This window comes from Pseudocercospora fijiensis (assembly GCF_000340215.1).
Source record: "Pseudocercospora fijiensis CIRAD86 unplaced genomic scaffold MYCFIscaffold_6, whole genome shotgun sequence".
NCBI lineage: Eukaryota > Fungi > Ascomycota > Dothideomycetes > Mycosphaerellales > Mycosphaerellaceae > Pseudocercospora > Pseudocercospora fijiensis.
Genome location: NW_006921537.1, coordinates 2,290,912 through 2,309,404, shown reverse-complemented (window position 1 = coordinate 2,309,404; position 18,493 = coordinate 2,290,912). Strand labels below are relative to the sequence as shown.

The 18,493-nt window shown below is 49.3% G+C and overlaps 7 protein-coding genes across 7 annotated transcripts; 5 read left to right on the top strand and 2 right to left on the bottom strand.

The window, feature by feature from the left end:
* Nucleotides 1–5,416: 5,416 nt before the first annotated feature.
* On the top strand, nt 5,417–6,328 carry MYCFIDRAFT_77074 (uncharacterized protein; the record flags this gene model as incomplete). The annotated part of the gene is made up of 1 exon (XM_007929901.1): nt 5,417–6,328. One exon carries the CDS (start codon nt 5,417–5,419, stop codon nt 6,326–6,328), a length of 912 nt encoding a protein of 303 aa, XP_007928092.1.
* A 1,123-nt stretch (nt 6,329–7,451) lies between these two features.
* MYCFIDRAFT_211768 (uncharacterized protein) lies at nt 7,452–11,128 on the top strand. Its single transcript, XM_007930229.1, has 2 exons — nt 7,452–9,210; nt 9,268–11,128. Exons 1-2 carry the CDS (start codon nt 7,558–7,560, stop codon nt 9,538–9,540), a joined length of 1,926 nt encoding a protein of 641 aa, XP_007928420.1. The 5' UTR covers nt 7,452–7,557; the 3' UTR covers nt 9,541–11,128.
* MYCFIDRAFT_211767 (uncharacterized protein) lies at nt 9,723–11,128 on the bottom strand. Its single transcript, XM_007930230.1, has one exon. The coding sequence runs from the start codon at nt 11,121–11,123 to the stop codon at nt 10,044–10,046; it is 1,080 nt and encodes a 359-aa protein (XP_007928421.1). The 5' UTR covers nt 11,124–11,128; the 3' UTR covers nt 9,723–10,043.
* Nucleotides 11,129–11,423: 295 nt separating this feature from the next.
* MYCFIDRAFT_25868 (uncharacterized protein) lies at nt 11,424–11,756 on the bottom strand (the record flags this gene model as incomplete). The annotated part of the gene is made up of 1 exon (XM_007929705.1): nt 11,424–11,756. A coding segment is annotated over one exon (333 nt), but the record flags the coding sequence as incomplete, so codon positions are not given.
* A 518-nt stretch (nt 11,757–12,274) lies between these two features.
* MYCFIDRAFT_204204 (uncharacterized protein) lies at nt 12,275–14,455 on the top strand (the record flags this gene model as incomplete). Its single annotated transcript, XM_007930228.1, has 1 exon — nt 12,275–14,455. The coding sequence occupies one exon, from the start codon at nt 12,275–12,277 to the stop codon at nt 14,060–14,062; it is 1,788 nt and encodes a 595-aa protein (XP_007928419.1). The 3' UTR covers nt 14,063–14,455.
* A 27-nt stretch (nt 14,456–14,482) lies between these two features.
* Nucleotides 14,483–15,859, top strand: MYCFIDRAFT_197951 (uncharacterized protein; the record flags this gene model as incomplete). The annotated part of the gene is made up of 1 exon (XM_007930227.1): nt 14,483–15,859. The coding sequence occupies one exon, from the start codon at nt 14,483–14,485 to the stop codon at nt 15,857–15,859; it is 1,377 nt and encodes a 458-aa protein (XP_007928418.1).
* Nucleotides 15,860–16,426: 567 nt separating this feature from the next.
* On the top strand, nt 16,427–18,490 carry MYCFIDRAFT_197950 (uncharacterized protein; the record flags this gene model as incomplete). Its single annotated transcript, XM_007930226.1, has 1 exon — nt 16,427–18,490. One exon carries the CDS (start codon nt 16,427–16,429, stop codon nt 18,488–18,490), a length of 2,064 nt encoding a protein of 687 aa, XP_007928417.1.
* Between the last annotated feature and the right edge of the window lie 3 nt (nt 18,491–18,493).

Here is an 18,493-nt window from a genome sequence, read left to right as displayed (position 1 = left end):
ATATTCATATCGCACTATTAGAGCGAAATATGCCTATAGCTAAGACTAAAGCATCGGCTATTAACAGCCTTCTATCTATAGACTAACGGTTAAACAGAGAGACAGAATGCCACCCTACAGTAGTATCTGCGCAGTTACATTAACGAGAATCCTAAGGATTGGGTTAATCTCCTACAGCCTATAGAATTCGTATATAACAATAGTATATACTTATTAACTAAGGTTTTACTATATATAGCTATAATAGGTCAAAACGCCGCGTTACTATAAGATCTATTTACCTCGCTCGAGGCCGAGCGTAAGGAAAAGGAAGCGCGTTAAGTACTAGAGACACTAGCGGCAATAGAACGTGTCTAGAAGATGCGAGAAATTCATACTAAGATAGCTAAGAAGTTAATAAAGGCTTAAGAATACTAAAAGGCCTACTACGATAAGCATTATACACTAATAACCTTTAAACAAGGCGATATAGTTATACTTAGCACTAAGAACCTCCGCATCCGCAAACACCTATCGCCTAATAGTAAAACAAGGCCTAAGCTCGTACTAAGATACATTAGCCTATTTCGTATCCGAGAACCGAAGGGCAATAGCTAGGCCTACTAGTTATAGCTTCTACCCTATTACACTATCTATAACACCTTCTATATCTCCCTCCTTAAACTATACTACTAGCGCGAAAGCGATAAAGCGCCTGCTAAGTTAGAAGAAGTCTTAGCTAATAGTAAAGAGCTATAGTCTATAGAACGTATCCTAAAGTATCGGACTAGGTAGGGCAAGAAGGAGTACCTATTAAGATAGCAAGGCTATCTACCTAAATAGGACTTATAGGAAGCTAAAGCCTCTTTTAAAGACATAACTAAGTTATTAGATAAGTATTAGACTAGCGTAAAGAACAAGAAGAAGGCTAAAAGCTCGTAATATTACTAAGGCCTAGAACTAATGCTACCCCCGGGGTGCTATTAGCTAACTAATTAGAGGCCGGCAAACTAGGACAATAAGACTATACTACTATAGTAAACGCGCACCGAGCATTAACAAACGCGCTATAATGCGTTAACTAATCGCCTACTCTTTTAAGGACTCTACCTCTTTACTAACGCACCCTGTAGGTCCCCCTCTTATTCCTTTATTCTATCGGGGCCTCGAGGCCTAGGCAATCGGCGCGGCCGGCGCGGCTATATTAGTAACGGTATTGCGGAGTGTATTGTTAGTAGAAGAAGAAGATTAGAAGCGAGGTAAAGTTGGCGCTAAGACGACTAGCGTCGCTATTATTAGTATTACTTACTATTGTCGCTATACTTACGAAGACAATCTTACCTATACTACGGCCTAAGGCTAGAAGCGCGCTATACTAATTAAGTTAAGAGAATGGCTATATTAAGGTTTAATTAAAACTTTAAGGCTAAGTTAAAACTTTAAGCCGCTTAAAAGATTAAGCGACTAATAGACTAACTAAGGGCAAAACTATAGAGCTAAGCTAGCTAGGGTCGATCTTATAGACAATAGGTTACTCCTCGATCTTTCTAACCCTTTAAGCGAGGCGAACCTTAACTACTGCACTTATAATAGCCTTTACCTATAGAAACTAGACGAGCTGTGTTTTTTCTAAAAAGTAAATAATAGCCCTCGTAACAATAAGAACAAACCCTCGGAAGCGGACAACCCTCGGAAGCGGACATTACTAGGTCTTTTAAGAGTAGACGCAAAGAACTCGGTACGATATTACTTAGAGCGGAGGCAGTGCTACAATACCCCGTATACCTACCTATTGCAGTAGGGAAGGTACGCTTATATTATAATTAGTCGATAGTCCTTAATTTTTATAGCCTTATGCCTCTTTACTTTATTATATACAAGGATAGCGTAGTTAGAGTTAGACATTATGTTATATTAGAGGTAAGGTTTAATATAGTTATATAATTAGGTAGTTAAGCGTTTAATTTAGCGCGGGCTAAGCAGCTTATTAGACTTGCTAAGTTAGCGGTAATAGAGGTTATAGAACGTAGATAGGCTACGAGGGCGCGGCCTTTAGAAGGGAAGCGTGTGTTAGAGGCTATACGTAATTAGTATATAACTAGCTTAAGTAAAGCTAGGGTCTTAGTACCTTAGGCAGGGCTTAGCGCTTAGCGTTAGGCTAACTAGCCTGCCTTCCTCCTTCTCCCCCTAGCTCCTTATTAAATACTACTTATACCTACTACTACCCTATCTACCTGCTAATATAACCCTTCTTATAGTCGTAAACGCCGTCGATAATCTCTCGTTCCTTTAGGCCTATAGGATATACCTTGTACGCTAATTTAGCGCTAGCAGCCTTCTAGTCGCTAACTAAAGGGATAGTTATTTAGTCCTCTTTAGGAACCTTCGCAAAACGGCTGTTATCGATAAACAGCTGCTTATGTTTTTCTAGTAAGGCGTTATATTTAGCCCTCGTTTCGTCGTCGCTATATAGTATAGCGCCTATTAGGCCTAGCTTTTCCTTCGCTCCCGGTTGCGCTAGCGGTAGCGACTCGTCGTCTTCCTCTCGCTCGGTAGTTACTATAAAGCATAGCAACACTTAGGCTCGTCCCTTCTAAGTAATATTTATCGATACTGCGGTACTATTTAGGAAATACATTTGTCTATCGGCAAAAGATAGTACTAACTTTTCCTTCTCTATTAGGCGCGTTCCTAATAGCACTCTAGCCGGTAGCCTATCGATTAAATATACTCTTATTAATATCGTAACCCTATTATTAAAAACTATATTAATAGGCATCTTGTTAGACAGGCTTGTAATCTTGTTACCTACTCCTTAGATTCGTCGTAGGCACGTTACCTTTATAGGAACTCTATTAGGGTACCGCTACTAGGCTAATATTCGATCTATAAGAGTAATTAGGTTACCGCTATCTAGGTATATCTCTATTGCTACATTATTTATCTAAGCTAATATAGTTGCGTATCTAACAGTTATGCCTATTTGCTTATCGGATCTAGTAGCTACTAGGATTTTTGTCCTCGTCCTTTATAGTACTCTATTCTAAGATACGAATATAGGCGGTTAGAAGTCTTAAACTCCTAGCGGTATATAGTATAGGTATACTTGTTATATACTAGACTTAGATGTCCTATGTTAAGAACATCTACCGCGTTAGTATTAGCGTCGTCGTCGCCTTTTTTATTAGATAAGTATTTGTTAGAGTCGACGTAGTTAGTATTTTACTATTCCTCGCCCTCTAACTCTTCTAAGTCCTTATCGACCTAATAAGAGTCCTACTTCTTACGCTAAGCGAAGGGCTTTATAGGCTAAGGCTTAGCCTTATCGAAGGTCTTCTTAGCGCCCTTTAATTAGACTATTACGGAATAAGGAAGTAATAGTCTAGGGGCTAGCTAACTAATAGGGCGACGGCCTACCTTTGTAATTAGCCTTCCTCCTCTATATAATTATTATTAATTACAACTTTATAATAATTAGTAGCTTCGCTCGTACTAAACCCTTATACTACTAGGAGTTATTCGAGATACTACTAGGACGAGGCAACTACTAGATTAGGGCTAATCCGACTAAGAGCCTAACTACTTCCCTCTACTACTTCTTTGCGACTATATATACGGAACGCGTATTTATATAAATCCTATAGACGACGACCGCGCTTTCGCTATATATACGCGAACTAACTAGATTACTAACGTAGAGGTTAGGTCTTATCTAGGACGCTTTTTATAGGACTTTTAAGCGATAGAGACCTATTCCCCTAAGTAGCTCGACTTACCGGTATACTAATAGCCTATATAGAACTCGTTCCTATAGTTCTATAGAAGAAGATATAGGCTAAATTTACTATCGGCGACTACTATAGCAAGTAGGTCTAGAAGGTACTTACCCGTAAAGAGGAAGTTACTTTCTAAGCTAAGGGTAGCTGCCTCTAGATCGCAATAGTAGTTATAATAGCCTTAATAGCCTCTACGGCAATCGCCTAATATAACAATAATAATAGCGACCTCTACTATAAGTATATAACCTTCGACTATATCGACGGCTTAACCTATAATAGCAACTATATAGGCAACGAGCGTCTAGCCTCCTACTATAGCGGAATAAGAGGACGCTATCTCGGCGGAAATAATAGCCGCTATTTAGGTAGCAGTTGCCTAGGTACTAGTAGGCTAGGCTCCTACGGTAGGTAACGGAAATAGAAATAGTACGCTTATCTTTAATAAGGCTAGTAACCTAGACTAAATGCGGGACTAGGAAATTAGTTTCTTCTAACTAGACCTACTAAAGGGAGAGGACGACCCGATAGTCGTAGGATCTAATACCTTCTTCCGAGATATTAATATCTTTATTAAACGACTTAAGGATATTATAGCGTATCGTAGTAACGATCGCGTTAAGTCTAGAATCCCCGTACTACTACGAGAAACGGCCTTAACCTAGTATACTAATACGCTTAATAACCTAGCGAAATAGGGCCTTCGCTACGTACTAGGTCTAGACTATTAGTTTACGACGCTACGAGAGAACTTCTAGATACTACTATCGGAGTCGCTAAACGAGCTAACGCGGCTTAAATATACGTTGTTAGACGTAGGCAACCGACGTAGTATAGATGCCTACCTTAGCGAGGTAATACGCTATATACGTAACGCCGGCCTAGTTAATAAGAGCTAGTAGCTAACGTATATATAGAACGGCATCGATATAGAGCTGCGACGTGGCATTCGGCTACCGAGAGAAGAGGACACTATTATATCATTTGGATAGAGGCTTAAGGAAGAGCAACCGGCGTAGGCTGAACTGGTACGACGATTGAACCGACGCAATACCGCTATTGCCGGTTCTTCATCGAGACCTTTCCCTACCCGCTTAGCGGGTAAGCAACCACAGCGTGATCGAGACCGGGACTTCCGATCGAGCCGTCAGCAGACGGACCGATAGGAAGGCTCCAGGAAGCCTTAGACTAATAACGTACGTACCTCACAGCAGCCGCCGCCTCGCCGCGACCAAGGTCGAAGCGACCAACGCTTTCGGAAGCCTCAAGACCGTCAAGAATCAGCAAGCGACAAGTCGCAATCAAGGGGCGCTGAGAATCGATCAATTCCGAAGCGAGGCAGGATTGGCAACGGAACCTGTCTCTGACAACGAGAACGAGGGAAACAACGAGGCTGTCGACGACCCGGAACCTATCTCATAGACGCTAGTCAACGCCTATCCATCGTTTACGCCATTCAACGCCAACGAGGAGACGCCATCGAAATCTGGCACCAAGAAGAGAAAGAACAAGGGCAAGGGCATTGTTATGAAGTTGTGATTGATGATGATTATGTAGAGGAGGAAGGCTAATTACAAAGGTAGGCCGTCGCCCCATTAGTCAGCCAGCCCCTGGACCGTTACTTCCTTGTTCCGTAACATGGTTACATTGATATTGCCAAAATGGCGAAGATAGCTATCATTGGCGCAGGCACTATCGGACTATCATTTGCGGCTCTGCACCTCGCGAAGGATCCCGGGTGTTCGGTGGCGATTTACGATACTCGAACAGATCTCCAAGAATACGTCTCCCAGCATTTGCCCGGATACCTGGTTGATGCGGATGAGATATCTTGCATACGTCGATTGTCCTTCTCGCAGAGTCTGAAGAGCGCAGTTGAGGACGCGGCGGTCGTTCAAGAGCAAGGTCCCGAGAATGGAGATTTCAAGAGATCGATATGGCCACAAATTGAACAGCATGCCCCGGCAGACGCTCTGTTCTGGTCAAGCACGTCGGGCATACCAGCAAGTGAGCAGAATCAGGATATGAAGGATAGGTCCAGACTGGTGGTTTGCCATCCTTATAACCCACCACATATCATGCCTTTACTCGAAGTCGTGCGATCACCTCAGACATCTGATGATGTAGTGGAGAGAACATTGCAATACTGGCGAGGCTTAGGCAGGACTCCGGTGGTGGTGAAGAAAGAGTGCGTCGGCTTCGTCGCCAACCGATTGGCTTTTGCACTGTTCAGAGAGGCATGTAGTCTGGTCTCACAAGGTGTGGTTGAAGTAGAAGATCTGGACGAGATTGTGAGAGCTTCAATGGGACCGAGATGGACAGTAGCAGGCCCTTTCAAGGCATATCATGCTGGTGGAGGGCAAGGAGGCCTGCGAAGCTTCTTGGACAAGATCGGAGGCACGGTTGACAGCTGCTGGAATGCGAGCGATGAAGATTTGCGGCAAGGGAAGATCAAGATTGGTGAAGCTTGGCAAGAAAGTATATGTCGACAGGCACAGGATGTCTATGGCGTTGCAGACACTGCTGAGCGAGATCAGAAGACTAGACGTGTTCTTGAAGCAGTGAATGAATAGATCGACGGAGCCTATGGCATCTCTTTGCATGCCAATACATCGGCGTTTGAGAGGTATCGCTCCGAATCCCGAGCGCGCGGTGTCTCGATCGAGGTTGCCCAGTGAAACTCGCATAACAAACACTTGAACACATCTCAAGCTCAACTTCACGTCCCCGTCTAAGCCGGCAGCATAGCTTTGTGATAGCTCTTCTGAAATGAATGATGAAGCTGATCGAATAGGAAGGTGGCTAGGACTCATCAGCTCGCGTGCCTCAGCTCGACGCCTGCAGCGCCAGCGACAGCGACAGCCAGCCAGCACGCGAACAACGCCTTTCGAAGGCTCGAGATGCATAGCAGCACGGAGTCTGGTCGGCACCGCACCGACATGATAAGGAGACGGTCCATACGAACTGCTTACCCGCCACTTATCTCCACCCATACCTATACCTAATCTACCACCATGTTCGATCTGCTGGGGCTGGCCCACGCGACAAGATTCCCTGCGCGACACTGCATGATTTACTGCACTGCTTCAGCCGCTTCCAACCACACACGGCTTCGCTTGCCATTCGCTGAAGCGGCAATGTTGCAGGGTCCTTGACGCCCTGCCGGAGCCTTCGATGAGTGCTGAGCTTCACATTCGCATGTGCTATCGCGCGACAGCGATATGACAGCAGAACACGATGGATGAGGAGGCGATGTCCGCGGATGAAGGATTGCATATATGGCCAGAAATGCTTCGGAGGCTCGGAGCACGCGGTGTCCAGGTTACAAGCCAAGGCTGTTATCGCATAGCCAAGGCCTTTGCTGGAGCTTGAATCTCTCCACTTACGCAACAGGAAACGTGCCCCGCCGAGGGAGGTTCAAGGTTTTTCTTCGCTGTGCGACGTCGTTCGCCAGACCACATGGCGCTGTCCAGGATCAGCACATTATTCCAACCAAAGAGACCGGCTCCAAAGGCATGCCAAGCTTTAGGAGCTCCATGCAATGCTACAGTGTCACTTCGAGAGGCAATACCTCCGCCGCCGTCGCGGTCGCCGCCGCGGTCCAATGCACCACCCTAGACGCTCTCGCAGTTCTGCGTGCCCAGCAAGCGCAGATAAGGTACCACGCTACACGATGTCCCCGTGTCTGAGCTGGAACTGAGATTTAACTCTTGGAGACTGCGCGTGCAGCATTTCAATCGTGCGCTGTGCCCGTCCAGTCACGCCCGTGGATCTTCTCACTCGACAACAATTCCTCCTCGGCATGGACGCCCATCGGGACCCGGCGCTTGACCCAGCGCATCAGCACGAGCACGGCCATCTCCATCACAGCGAACATGCAGTGCATAGCGGAGATGACGTGCCTTCGTACACCGTTGGCACCACGACCGACCGAAGCGTAATTCCAGATCCTAGTCCTCACGATCACATCCACACCCATGCTCATCCGGGTGCTGGACACCTCGACCATACTGCTACAAAAGAGTTGGAGAACAAATCCGATGACTATGGCGAGAAGCAACATTATACCATAGATCTTGAGCAGGGCAAAGCTTCGCCAATCTCGGGTTCTGCAGTGTCGCCAGACGAAGAGAAGCCATTGCGAGGCATATATCGCAAATACCGGCCAGTATGGCATGCTGCTATGTGGCTGCTCATTACTGGCTGGTGGATAGCAGGTCTGGTTCTACATCATGCGGACATGAACTGGGTGATACCATTTCTGCTCTGGCTTGCCTTCACCATCAGATTCGTCACTTTCTACGTGCCAATCTCGTACGTCACGAGACCAATGCACTTCGTATGGAACAACACTGGCGTTCGTGTCAACAAGATGATCCCTGAGAAATTCAGGCTTTACGTTGGAGCCGCAATCACTGTCGCGGTCATCTTGGTCGGAACTTTCGTCAGTGAAGAGTCTGCAGACAACACTCGAGAGAACCGTGCAATTTCGCTTTTCGGCATGGTCGTTCTGATCTTTGCTCTCTGGGCGACCTCAAGAAACCGCAAGGCTATTAACTGGCACACTGTCATTTCTGGCTTCCTCATCCAGTATGTGATTGCGCTTTTCGTGCTCCGCACAGGAACCGGATACGACATCTTTAACTTCATTTCTGGCCTTGCGCGTGACCTGCTCGGATTCGCAGGCGACGGTGTGGCTTTCCTAACTACTCCACAAATCGTAGCCACCATCCACTGGTTCTTGCTCAGCGTGCTGCCAGCCATCATCTTCTTCGTATCGATCGTACAGCTGCTGTACTACGTCGGACTCCTCCAATGGTTTATCGGCAAATTCGCAGTGTTCTTCTTCTGGACCATGCGCGTATCCGGTGCCGAAGCTGTCGTCGCCGCAGCCAGTCCTTTCATCGGACAAGGAGAATCTGCTATGCTCATCAAACCATTCGTTCCACACCTGACAATGTGCGAACTGCACCAAGTCATGACTTCAGGTTTCGCCACAATCGCCGGATCCGTTCTGGTAGCATATATCGGCATGGGGATCAACCCACAAGCTTTAATCAGCTCCTGCGTGATGTCCATCCCAGCCTCCCTCGCAGCATCCAAACTCCGCTATCCAGAGGAAGAGGAATCCCTCACCGCAGGAAAAGTCGTCGTCCCAGACGATGATGACCACAAAGCCGCTAACGCCCTCCACGCTTTCGCAAACGGTGCTTGGCTGGGTCTCAAGATCGCAGGCATGATTCTCACAACTTTACTCTGTATCATCGCCTTCGTAGCCCTCATCAACGGCATCCTGACCTGGATCGGCCACTATATCAACCTGACTGGAAAGTACGACCTCACCATCGAACTCGTCCTAGGCTACATTTGCTACCCCATAGCTTTCCTCCTCGGTGTCCCTCGCGGTCCAGACCTCATAAAGGTCGCTCGCCTCATCGGCATGAAAGTTATCACCGTAAGTCCCATTCAAATCCACCCTTGCTAAACCCCCTATCTAATCCTCTGTATCTAGAACGAATTCGTCGCTTACAACGCCCTCACAACCGACCCCGCCTACGCCAACCTAAGTTCGCGATCCAAACTCATTGCAACATATTCGCTCTGCGGTTTCGGAAACATCGGATCCTTGGGAACACAGATCGGTGTACTTTCACAAATCGCTCCAGGAAGATCGGGAGATGTGAGTAGATTGGCCATTTCTGCTTTGATTACCGGTGTGCTATCTACGCTGAGTTCGGCGAGTATTGCGGGACTTGTGATTCAGCATCAGGAGAATTTTACGTAGACAGAGAGCGGAAGTGGTGATGGTGACGATGTAGTACGGTGGAATACGAAACGATGAATTCAAATCGATCGCTTTCACAACCCTCTGCCTCCTTCCGCGTCTGGCGCACTAATTTTACATGTGTCACGATGTGTGTGAGAGAGAGGTGAGAGAAAAAAAATTGGTATGCAAGAAAGTGTGTTCCGTCCAGCGCCAACGTTTTCGTCAGTTCAGCGCGTGTATCCCTCTTGCATTCGCATCAACGCTACACGTATTCTGGTCCTTTGCGGCCGAATCTGATGATAGTACATTCATCATGTCTCCTCTATGTCTGCCTAAACGTCCTCTTCCTCAGGACAGCAGCAGCAGCAACAGCAGCAGCTTCTACTCCCACATCAAATTCTCTGCTTCAGTGCATCCAAATCCATATGCCCTTTATCGTCACCAGCTCATCGCACATGAAGTTCTCGAGCGAGCGCGCGTATCGGATCATCGTTCTTAGGAGGATTCCTTCGATCGTCCTCCTAAGTCACGATCTGCGTCTCCATCTGAGAATCTGCCGGCTGTGCCAACGCGTTGCCGTTCTCCTGTCCTGGCAATATGAGCTCTTCACCGTTCGCTGTCTGCTCCTCCAAGCCTGCGAATCGATCTGCCTTACTTGAGTCCTCCGCCGTCCACACCTTGTCTTCGAACTTGCCTCGTTTCTGGCCCTCCGCATGTTTGAACGTGCAGTTGGCATTCAGACAAGGGTTGTACCGGCACATGATCTTGCTGTGGCCGAATGTGCATCCAGGTGTCGTACAATCGGCGCCGTTCCGGCATGGTGGCGCATTTGGATGGCGGAAGGGGCAGGCAGGATTTGTGCAGTTGGGGAAGAATTTGCAATCTTGCTGCTTGTTGAATGCATTCTTCTTCGCTGGTGATGGGTGTCGGGCTACGCAGTTGTGATTCGTGCATGCCGCGCCGTGAGGGCACGTGGACTCCATATCAATGCTTCCCTTGCCGTTCGTTGCTGGTCCGTGGTGTGCAAATCCGCAATCTGGCATGTTGCAAGAGAGATCAAAGCGGCACGCAGTCGAGAACTTCGATCCCTTGTCATCAGAATCGACCTCCATGCCATCGGCGTGCGATCCTCCACCAGGTCCAGCAGGTAGTGCAACATCAGGCAGCTTGCCATTCACGGCCTTGAGCTTGGGTTCTTGAGTGTGTCCACCGCGGCCTCCCCGGTGACCTCCTCTGCCACCACGTCCAGCATGGTTGCCGTTTTGGAATCCGCCGTTCTGGTTGTTCATCATCTGTGTCAGGAGATTGGCTTGCATCTCCATCATTTGCATGAACTGCATTTGCTGCTGACTGCTCATGTTGCCGTTCATGCCTTGCATCATTGGGTTCATGTTGCCGCCCATATTGTTGTGGTGACCAGTACGGCCGCCATTCATCATGCGCTGAACCCCATTGGCGATGTTCTGTTGACTCTTGGGTCCGCGCGGAGGACCGTCGCGAGCAGAATGTGCGTTGATTCGGCCACTTTGACCACCGGCTGCACCTTTTATTCTTCTGAGATTGTCAGGGAGATCGGTAGAGCGGTCCATACTTCGGTTCATCTGGCCGAGCATGCGGCCGCCACGTCCTCGTTGTAGGCCGTTGCCGTTTCGCATGGACTTGGGACCTGTCGGACTATAGCCGTGTTGAGTCAGTTGCTGCTGCTGCACGTGAAATTGTCGACGTGGGGGGTGCACAAAGTCTCTGCCGCACTCGAAGTACTGCGAAGGCTTGTAGCATTGGGGGGAGGGGTGCGACATGTCTCCGGTGAAGTGCACCGGATGCATGTCGCGAGGGTGGTTGGAGTAAGAAAAGGTGACATACGGTGCGTCGGCGGATGCTGGAGTGTCTTCCATAGCTGCATCCTGTAGCGTTGGGATTGGTTGCGGCTGCTGATCTTGCTGCTCTGGCTGTGCTTGCTGAGTGTGCTGCGGTTGAGATATGTTGCGCACTTGGTCGAACAGCCACTGCGCGAACTCGCGCACAGTCGGATCGTCGTCGGTCAGGCCCAGCAAGTCGCTGCCGAGCTCTGACTGCACGCCTTGGATGTCCTTGCCGTTGACGATCATCATGGTCACGTATTCGGCGAGGGTGGTGTCGGTCTCTTCGGCCACCCATCCATTTTCCATCAGCTTCGGCTGCACTGCGAGCTGGATCTGCTGCGCGAGCGCGCTGCCTGTATCGACGCCAGACATGTTGGCGGTGTGTGATGAGTGAGCGGTGGTGGTGGTGTCGTCAAAGAATGAGCGGTTTGGGTGCTGCGACGATAGGAGAATGTCGCGGAAGGCTTCGAGCCTCAGTCGGTCGCGCTGGATGCCACTCGCGCGGTGTGTCAGCGATGAATAGTGCGTGCGGATAGGCTGTGGTAGTGATTGCAAGTGCGCCCTTCACGGCTGGATGCAGTGTTGGATTGTTCTTTGTTGTCGAGTCGAGAAAGGAGCGGAGGTCGCGTGTCGCTGTGCTTGTGCTTGCCCTCAGCGTCTCTTTGCTGCTGACTCGCCAAGAAACGTCAGTGCGGCGCCACCCGCCCTAAGCTGCAGCTTGCCTTAGTAAGCACAAAAAGTCATGGAAATTCGCATGTGATGCGCCCATCAATGTGCTGCAGATAGTGCAGAAGGAGAAGACGCCGACAATGGCCAGGTCCAAGCAGGCAAAGGCTGCAGGGCGGCAGGCAGTCGTGCAGCAGCCGACTCCGCCTGTACACGACGAGGAAATGGAGGACGATTCCGATGTCGAGATCGTGGTCGACGGCGAATTGGAGAAGGACGAGACGGAAGAAGAGCTGGCGAGATTGGTCTTTGGCGACAGCGCTGGATTCAGAGAGGGGCTGAAAGACGTTGTCGTTGACGAAGAAGAGGTTGAAGAACAAGAAGAAGACGCAATTGGCCTAGAAGGTCTAGACGATGCGCAAGTAGGTCTGAGCATACGACAATTACTAGGGGCTCTATTGTTGACACTTGAACAGCTATTCTTCACCGATACTGGCGATAATACGCTAGCCCCGCCACCCGATACCGCGTCAGACGACGAAAGCGAAGACGGGACATTGCGGTCGAAACAGCCACCTGCATGGGAGGACAGCGATGATGAACGAACGTTGGTCTCGCTGGCTTCAGTGTCGCGATTGCGGAAGTTACGAAGAACCGAAGCTGAAGATGTAGTCACTGGCAAAGAGTATGGAAGACGGCTGCGAAAGCAGTTTGAGCTGCTAAATCCAGCACCAGCGTGGGCGAGGACTGCATTGCACAAACCCGCAAGGAAGAAGCGACGCACTTCTGAAGCTGCGTCTGATGAAGATACGTCGGAAAACGAGATGGACATCGATGAGGACCTGCCCTCGACCGCGCCTCTCTCGCAGTTATTACAAGATGCCGAATCTCTTGTTCGTCAAGCAGGCCCAGGAGCAGGGAAGAAACGAAAGATTCGACCCGAAGTCGTGGACATCCAACGGCAGAAGGATGTGCCTGGTGTGCAGCCAAGTGCCATCACATCGCTCTCCTTCCACCCCAACCTGCCGCTTTTGCTCTCCTCCGGACCATCCTCGACACTCTATCTGCATCAGCTAGCACAATCGCCGCCAGCTCCCACTCCCAATCCACTTCTGACGAGCTTGCACGTTCGCGGGTCTCAGCTCACAACCACAGCATTCCACCCGACAGATTCGCGCATCTTTCTTTCTGCACGACGACGATACTTTCATATCTGGAATCTATCCACTGGCCGCGTAGAGAAGATCACTCGTGTCTATGGCCAACAGCACGAGCAGAAAAGCATGGAAAATTTCAAGCTTTCGCCAACAGGACGATACATGGCACTTCAAGGATCTACCAGGAAAGGCGGCGGTATCATCAACATTCTTGACGCCTCAACTTTGCAATGGGTGGCGCAAGCTCGTATCGAGTCCCGGGGTGGCATAGCAGATTTCGCATGGTGGCGTGATGGCAGAGGTCTGACTGTCGCGGGCAAAGGCGGCGAAATCACAGAATGGGACGTTGCTGAGCAAAAGGTGGTGGCAAGGTGGCAAGATGAGGGAGCGGTGGGCACGACAACTCTAGCTCTCGGTGGACAACACGAAGTCACTAGAGGTCCCATCGGCAACGATCGATGGATCGCAGTTGGAAGCAGCTCGGGCATCGTCAACATCTACGACAGGCGAGCCTGGCTTGGCAACAACCCCAAATCCGCGTCAGGAAGCGACGTGCCTCCGCAACCTAAACCCACGCGAACACTCGACCACATCACAACACCCACATCTCACTTGGCATTTTCGCACGATGGTCAAATCCTGGCCATGGCCTCAAAGTGGAAGCGAGATGCGATGAGACTGGTCCACCTGCCTAGTTGTACTGTCTTCAAGAATTGGCCCACAAGCTCGACTCCTCTCGGACGAATCACCGGCGTTGCATTTGCATCTGGCGACACTGGGTCTGGTAGCGATGCCCACAGTATACTTGCGGTCGCCAATGAGCAGGGCAAGATCAGGCTTTGGGAGATCAGATAGCAAGACAGCTGTCGGCAACGTGGACTTTCGCAAACCAACTTTAGTACGCGAATCTTGCTAATAATTTCCAAGATCGTCTCGCGTGAGCTTTCATTGTCGCTGGTGTTTTGAAACTTCGCACGACTCTAGCTTCCCTACCAGATATGGACCGCACCGGCGAGAACCATTCGGCTCCGGAAAAGAAATGGATTGGTCATGGCCCTGAGGACATACTACTTCACAGCTTTTTTAGGGATAGAGACTTCCTGAGGACGTGAAGGACATGAGGACATGAGGACGTGAAGGACAACAATCCCTATAAGTACTACCCAACTACCCTTCTACAATTTTTCCTTCCCTCATCAAGACTTCTCGAATGCATCGATAGCGCAATAAGAGACACTGTCATCGTCCATCACAGTCCAACAAATCCTTATCAAAATGGAAAAACAAGAGACACCGAAAGCGACCATCAACCAAACCACGGCTGATGCCGTGAGTTCGGGTATCATCTCAACCATGCTCAGTGCCCTGAATACTCCAGATGTCCAAAAGCTCCTCGCTCTGGTATGCGGCTTCACGCTGTCCAAAGTCTTGCCAAAACACTCGATCGACAGCAAAGCCTTCTCGAGAGCTTCCACAGGCTTCTCATCGGGTGTAGCTTGTGCAACGATCGCGCTTACCTGTGGCCTCTTACCAGACTCAGCAAAAGCCCCAACAATGCTGGTCATGGTCATAGCTGGAGCGACTTTTGGATGTGCGAATCTCGTATGGGATTTCTTGCCAAGGGAAGAAGACACCCAGACCGAGACCAAAGAACATCTGCGCATCGAAGCTCTAGAAGATCAAAATCAGGAACTCATCCTTCTCCTCAACCAGGCCAACAACGAGATCCTCGCAGAGAAGGAAGAGAAAAGAGACTTACAACAACTCATCACCGATATCCAAGAAGAAGCTCTCAATCGCCAAAATGACGACGAACTCGAGCTAGAACATCGACCCATCACGACACACGAATCTTCCCAGGTCGAAATTCTCCAAACCAAGCTCAGGAGCCAGGATCAAGAAATCTCCGAAATCAAAGAATACTATGAAGACCTCCTTGTCCTCGACGAAAAACATATCACAGCCCTGCGTCAAGGTTCACAAGATGACAAAGTCCACTTCACAACCCAAATCTCAAATCTCAAGACCGAAATCCAAGGATACCGAGATCGTGAAGAGAGACATAATGAGGAGATGAAGTCATCGTCTGATTTGATCGACAGCAAAGAGAAAACGCTACAAAAACTCATCAGTCAAGTGAAAGGTGCAGAGTCGTTGAAGAAGCAGAAAGATCACTGGAAACGTGAAGCAGAGATCCTGGGCAAACAAATCGAGGATATCTACTGGTTTACTGAAGAAGGGGAAGGTGCTGTGGAGTTATATTATCGATGTAAAGAGGCCAAGGTGGCTTTGAGGGCTGCTGATGATGAGATTGGAAGCCTGAGGAGTCAACGTGACGCTGCGAGAGAGCGAGTGGTTCAGCTTGAGAAGAAGCTTCATGACCTGAAAGATGTGTGCTGTTCGCAACACGAGTTGAAATTGGATATGTTTGCTGCGCTTGTGGAGAAAGCTGCAGAGATTGAGAGGTTGGAGGAGGACATTGTGAGTTTGAAGGAAGAAGTTGAGGGTCAGCAGAGAGCGAGGGGTGAGTTGGAGACGGTGGGACGAGGGCGGGAGGAAATTCGGATCAGTGGGTCTATGACCGAGGTGGAGGTGGAGGTGGAGATGGAGGCGCACATGGATGATGAATTATATGATTTGTGTCTGTTTTGAATTGGTAATGATTAATGCTATTGGGCGTCAGGGGCGGCGACAATGCTGCCCTTGGCAGGTATAGGGAGAGAAGTGTCAGCCAGCAAATGATCAAATACCCCCAACCTCCGCAATTGATTATTTTTCTTCTAATTTGTCACGACGCTGTGTAAAGTGGACAGCCGAGCGGAATCACGCGATGACCCCAGGTAAGACTTTTGTGGAGTTCAAGATAGGTGTCAGCAAGGCTGTGTGATATCGAACTTTGCCAAGACTTTGGCGTAGATCAGGCTGTGGGTGGTTGAGGCTAGCTGGCCAGCAAAGACAGAGCGAGACATTGACATTACGAGACAGCTCGTTGGTCGAAGCCTGAATCAAGACTTGATTCGGCGCACAAAGACCAAAACTCAAATTCGCCAGACTGGGATGTGTTGATAAATTCTGTCCTTTTCAAGTTCCTTCTCTTCTGCTACAACTTTTAAGGACGTCGCTTTTCGAGAATATCGTTTGTCTCATCCCGCGAGAATATTTAACAAAACAATCCACCAAGAATCATTTCGAAGTCCTTGCAAATCTCTGATCGCCAAAATGTCCGGTGGCTCTTCTCGGAACTCTCTCCGCGGAATGTCATCCTCTGGACGTCGGATGATCATTCGTGGCCCTTCCAGAAACGATGCTCCAGACAACTCGCAGCTCTCTCGAAGTCTCTTCGACCGAATACTCGGTCCAGGTCCTCGTGGAAGCGGCCCTTCGCGTTCTGGAATCGCAGAGAAGATCAGTCGAATGTACAAGCTCGAAGACATCATGGAAGGAGTGGAGACTGAACTCCGGTACAATGATCTGCGAACTCGATACGACAACCTAAACAGGAGTGAGCAAGAGCTTCAACATTCGCTCAAGTCCAAGGAGACCCGGATCACAGACCTGGAGAAGCAGCTCGAAGCCGAGAGCAGTAAGAACTACAAAATCGTGTACGCTGACCTGTGTACGGCACATGAGAAACTCAAAGAAAAGCTCCAGCACCTGGAGAAGCAAAACCAAGGGCTCTGTGCAATCGCCGCATCTGAAAGGTTGCAGAAGGCTACCGAGAAAGCCAAGTGTGATGAGGCGCACAAGCCTGAAGTGACCGCTCTTACGGAGAAGCATAGCACCGAGTTCAACGCTCGTGTGCAGGCCGAGAGAGTTGCGAAGGAAGCCAACGAGCAATTGCAGACCTTGAAGCAGCGTATACAAGAGATTGCGATCCGAGCTCGACAAGTACTTGATAACGAGAACGCAGCCCGGGGAAAAGTTGAGATGGCCCTTGACGAAGAAAGGTCACAATGCCAGGTCTTTTCGGCACAAGCCGCACAAAGATTACAGATTGGTAAGGGCTCCCGTTCTCGTGCTGAAAAGGCTCTTGAGGATGAAAGGGTGAAACGTCAGATCGTGACGAACAATCTCGAACTTCAATTAATGGGTGCTCGAGTCAAAGCCGAGAAAGCGCTTAAGAAAGAGAATGCGCGATTTCAGAATGCTGAGAAGGCTTTCCAAAAACGTTTGTGCGACTCGCAAGAGGCCTTCGAGCTTTGTAACAAGGCCTTGGAGGCTGAGAAGGAAGGTCACGCCTCGCAGATGGCAGAGATGAAGGCCGAGTTGGATAACCAGCAGAGGGAATATTTCGAGACGATCCAGCACATTTCGGCCGCGATGCGTGACGCTCAAGACAAGCAACGAAAGAATGAAGTCGGGCTCATGTCAAAGATATGCCAGCTCGAGAAGGCATTTAACGGAGAGAAGGTGTCTCTAGCCATAATGAGTGAAGAGTTCCACAGATGCGAGGCGAGGATTCGAGACCTCTACGGCAAATGCATGGATTGGAAGAGCTATTCGGATGAGCAAAACCGGCAGATTCAGACCCTGAACCAGGAGAAGGCAGAACTCATCACTAAGTATGAGATCCTCGAGGCTAAGCACCATGTCGAGGTCAAAGGATTGAATAAAGAAGCCGATACCCTGCATGATCGCTTTTTGAAAATGTTCTCGAAAGATCGGGAGACTCGTCGTGCACTAGATGAAGAGAAGGCGAAATCTTCGGAGCTGGAGGCACGGCTGTCGGATAGCGAGAAGAAAATCGAGCTTCTCATTGGGGACACCACGAGTCTTGCCACGAATGTACTCAACTTGAAGGCTTCTCGAGTCGTTGCATGCAAGGTCAACGACGAGCTGGAACTGAAGCTGAAGCAGACAAGCGCGCAGCTGAGCAGAGCATTGGAGCAGCTGAATGGCTATGACTTTCCAGAGCAGTCCGAGGACGATACCTCAAGTGATAAGGAACCACAAGAGGCAGCAAAGGGCCCCGACGCCGATACGGGATCCGAGCGAAACGATACCGCCGAGCGGGTAGGGTTCCTCCACAAGATGATTGGAGTGCCAATAGAGACACAGAGCGATGAGGTCTCTGAACGCAAGTCGATCTCGCAACAATCTACGGAGCGCGAGAAAGACGCCGCTGTTGAGCGTGGCGAGAGCGAGGCGTCGGAGTCGTCCATTGAGTCCGATGACGATGAGTCTGACGAAGAAATCAACTCAGACGAAGAGTTCACTGTCATCGAAGAACCAGCAGTACTCTCCCTCAACCATGATCCAGAAGACGCCCATCGGACAAGTTGAGCT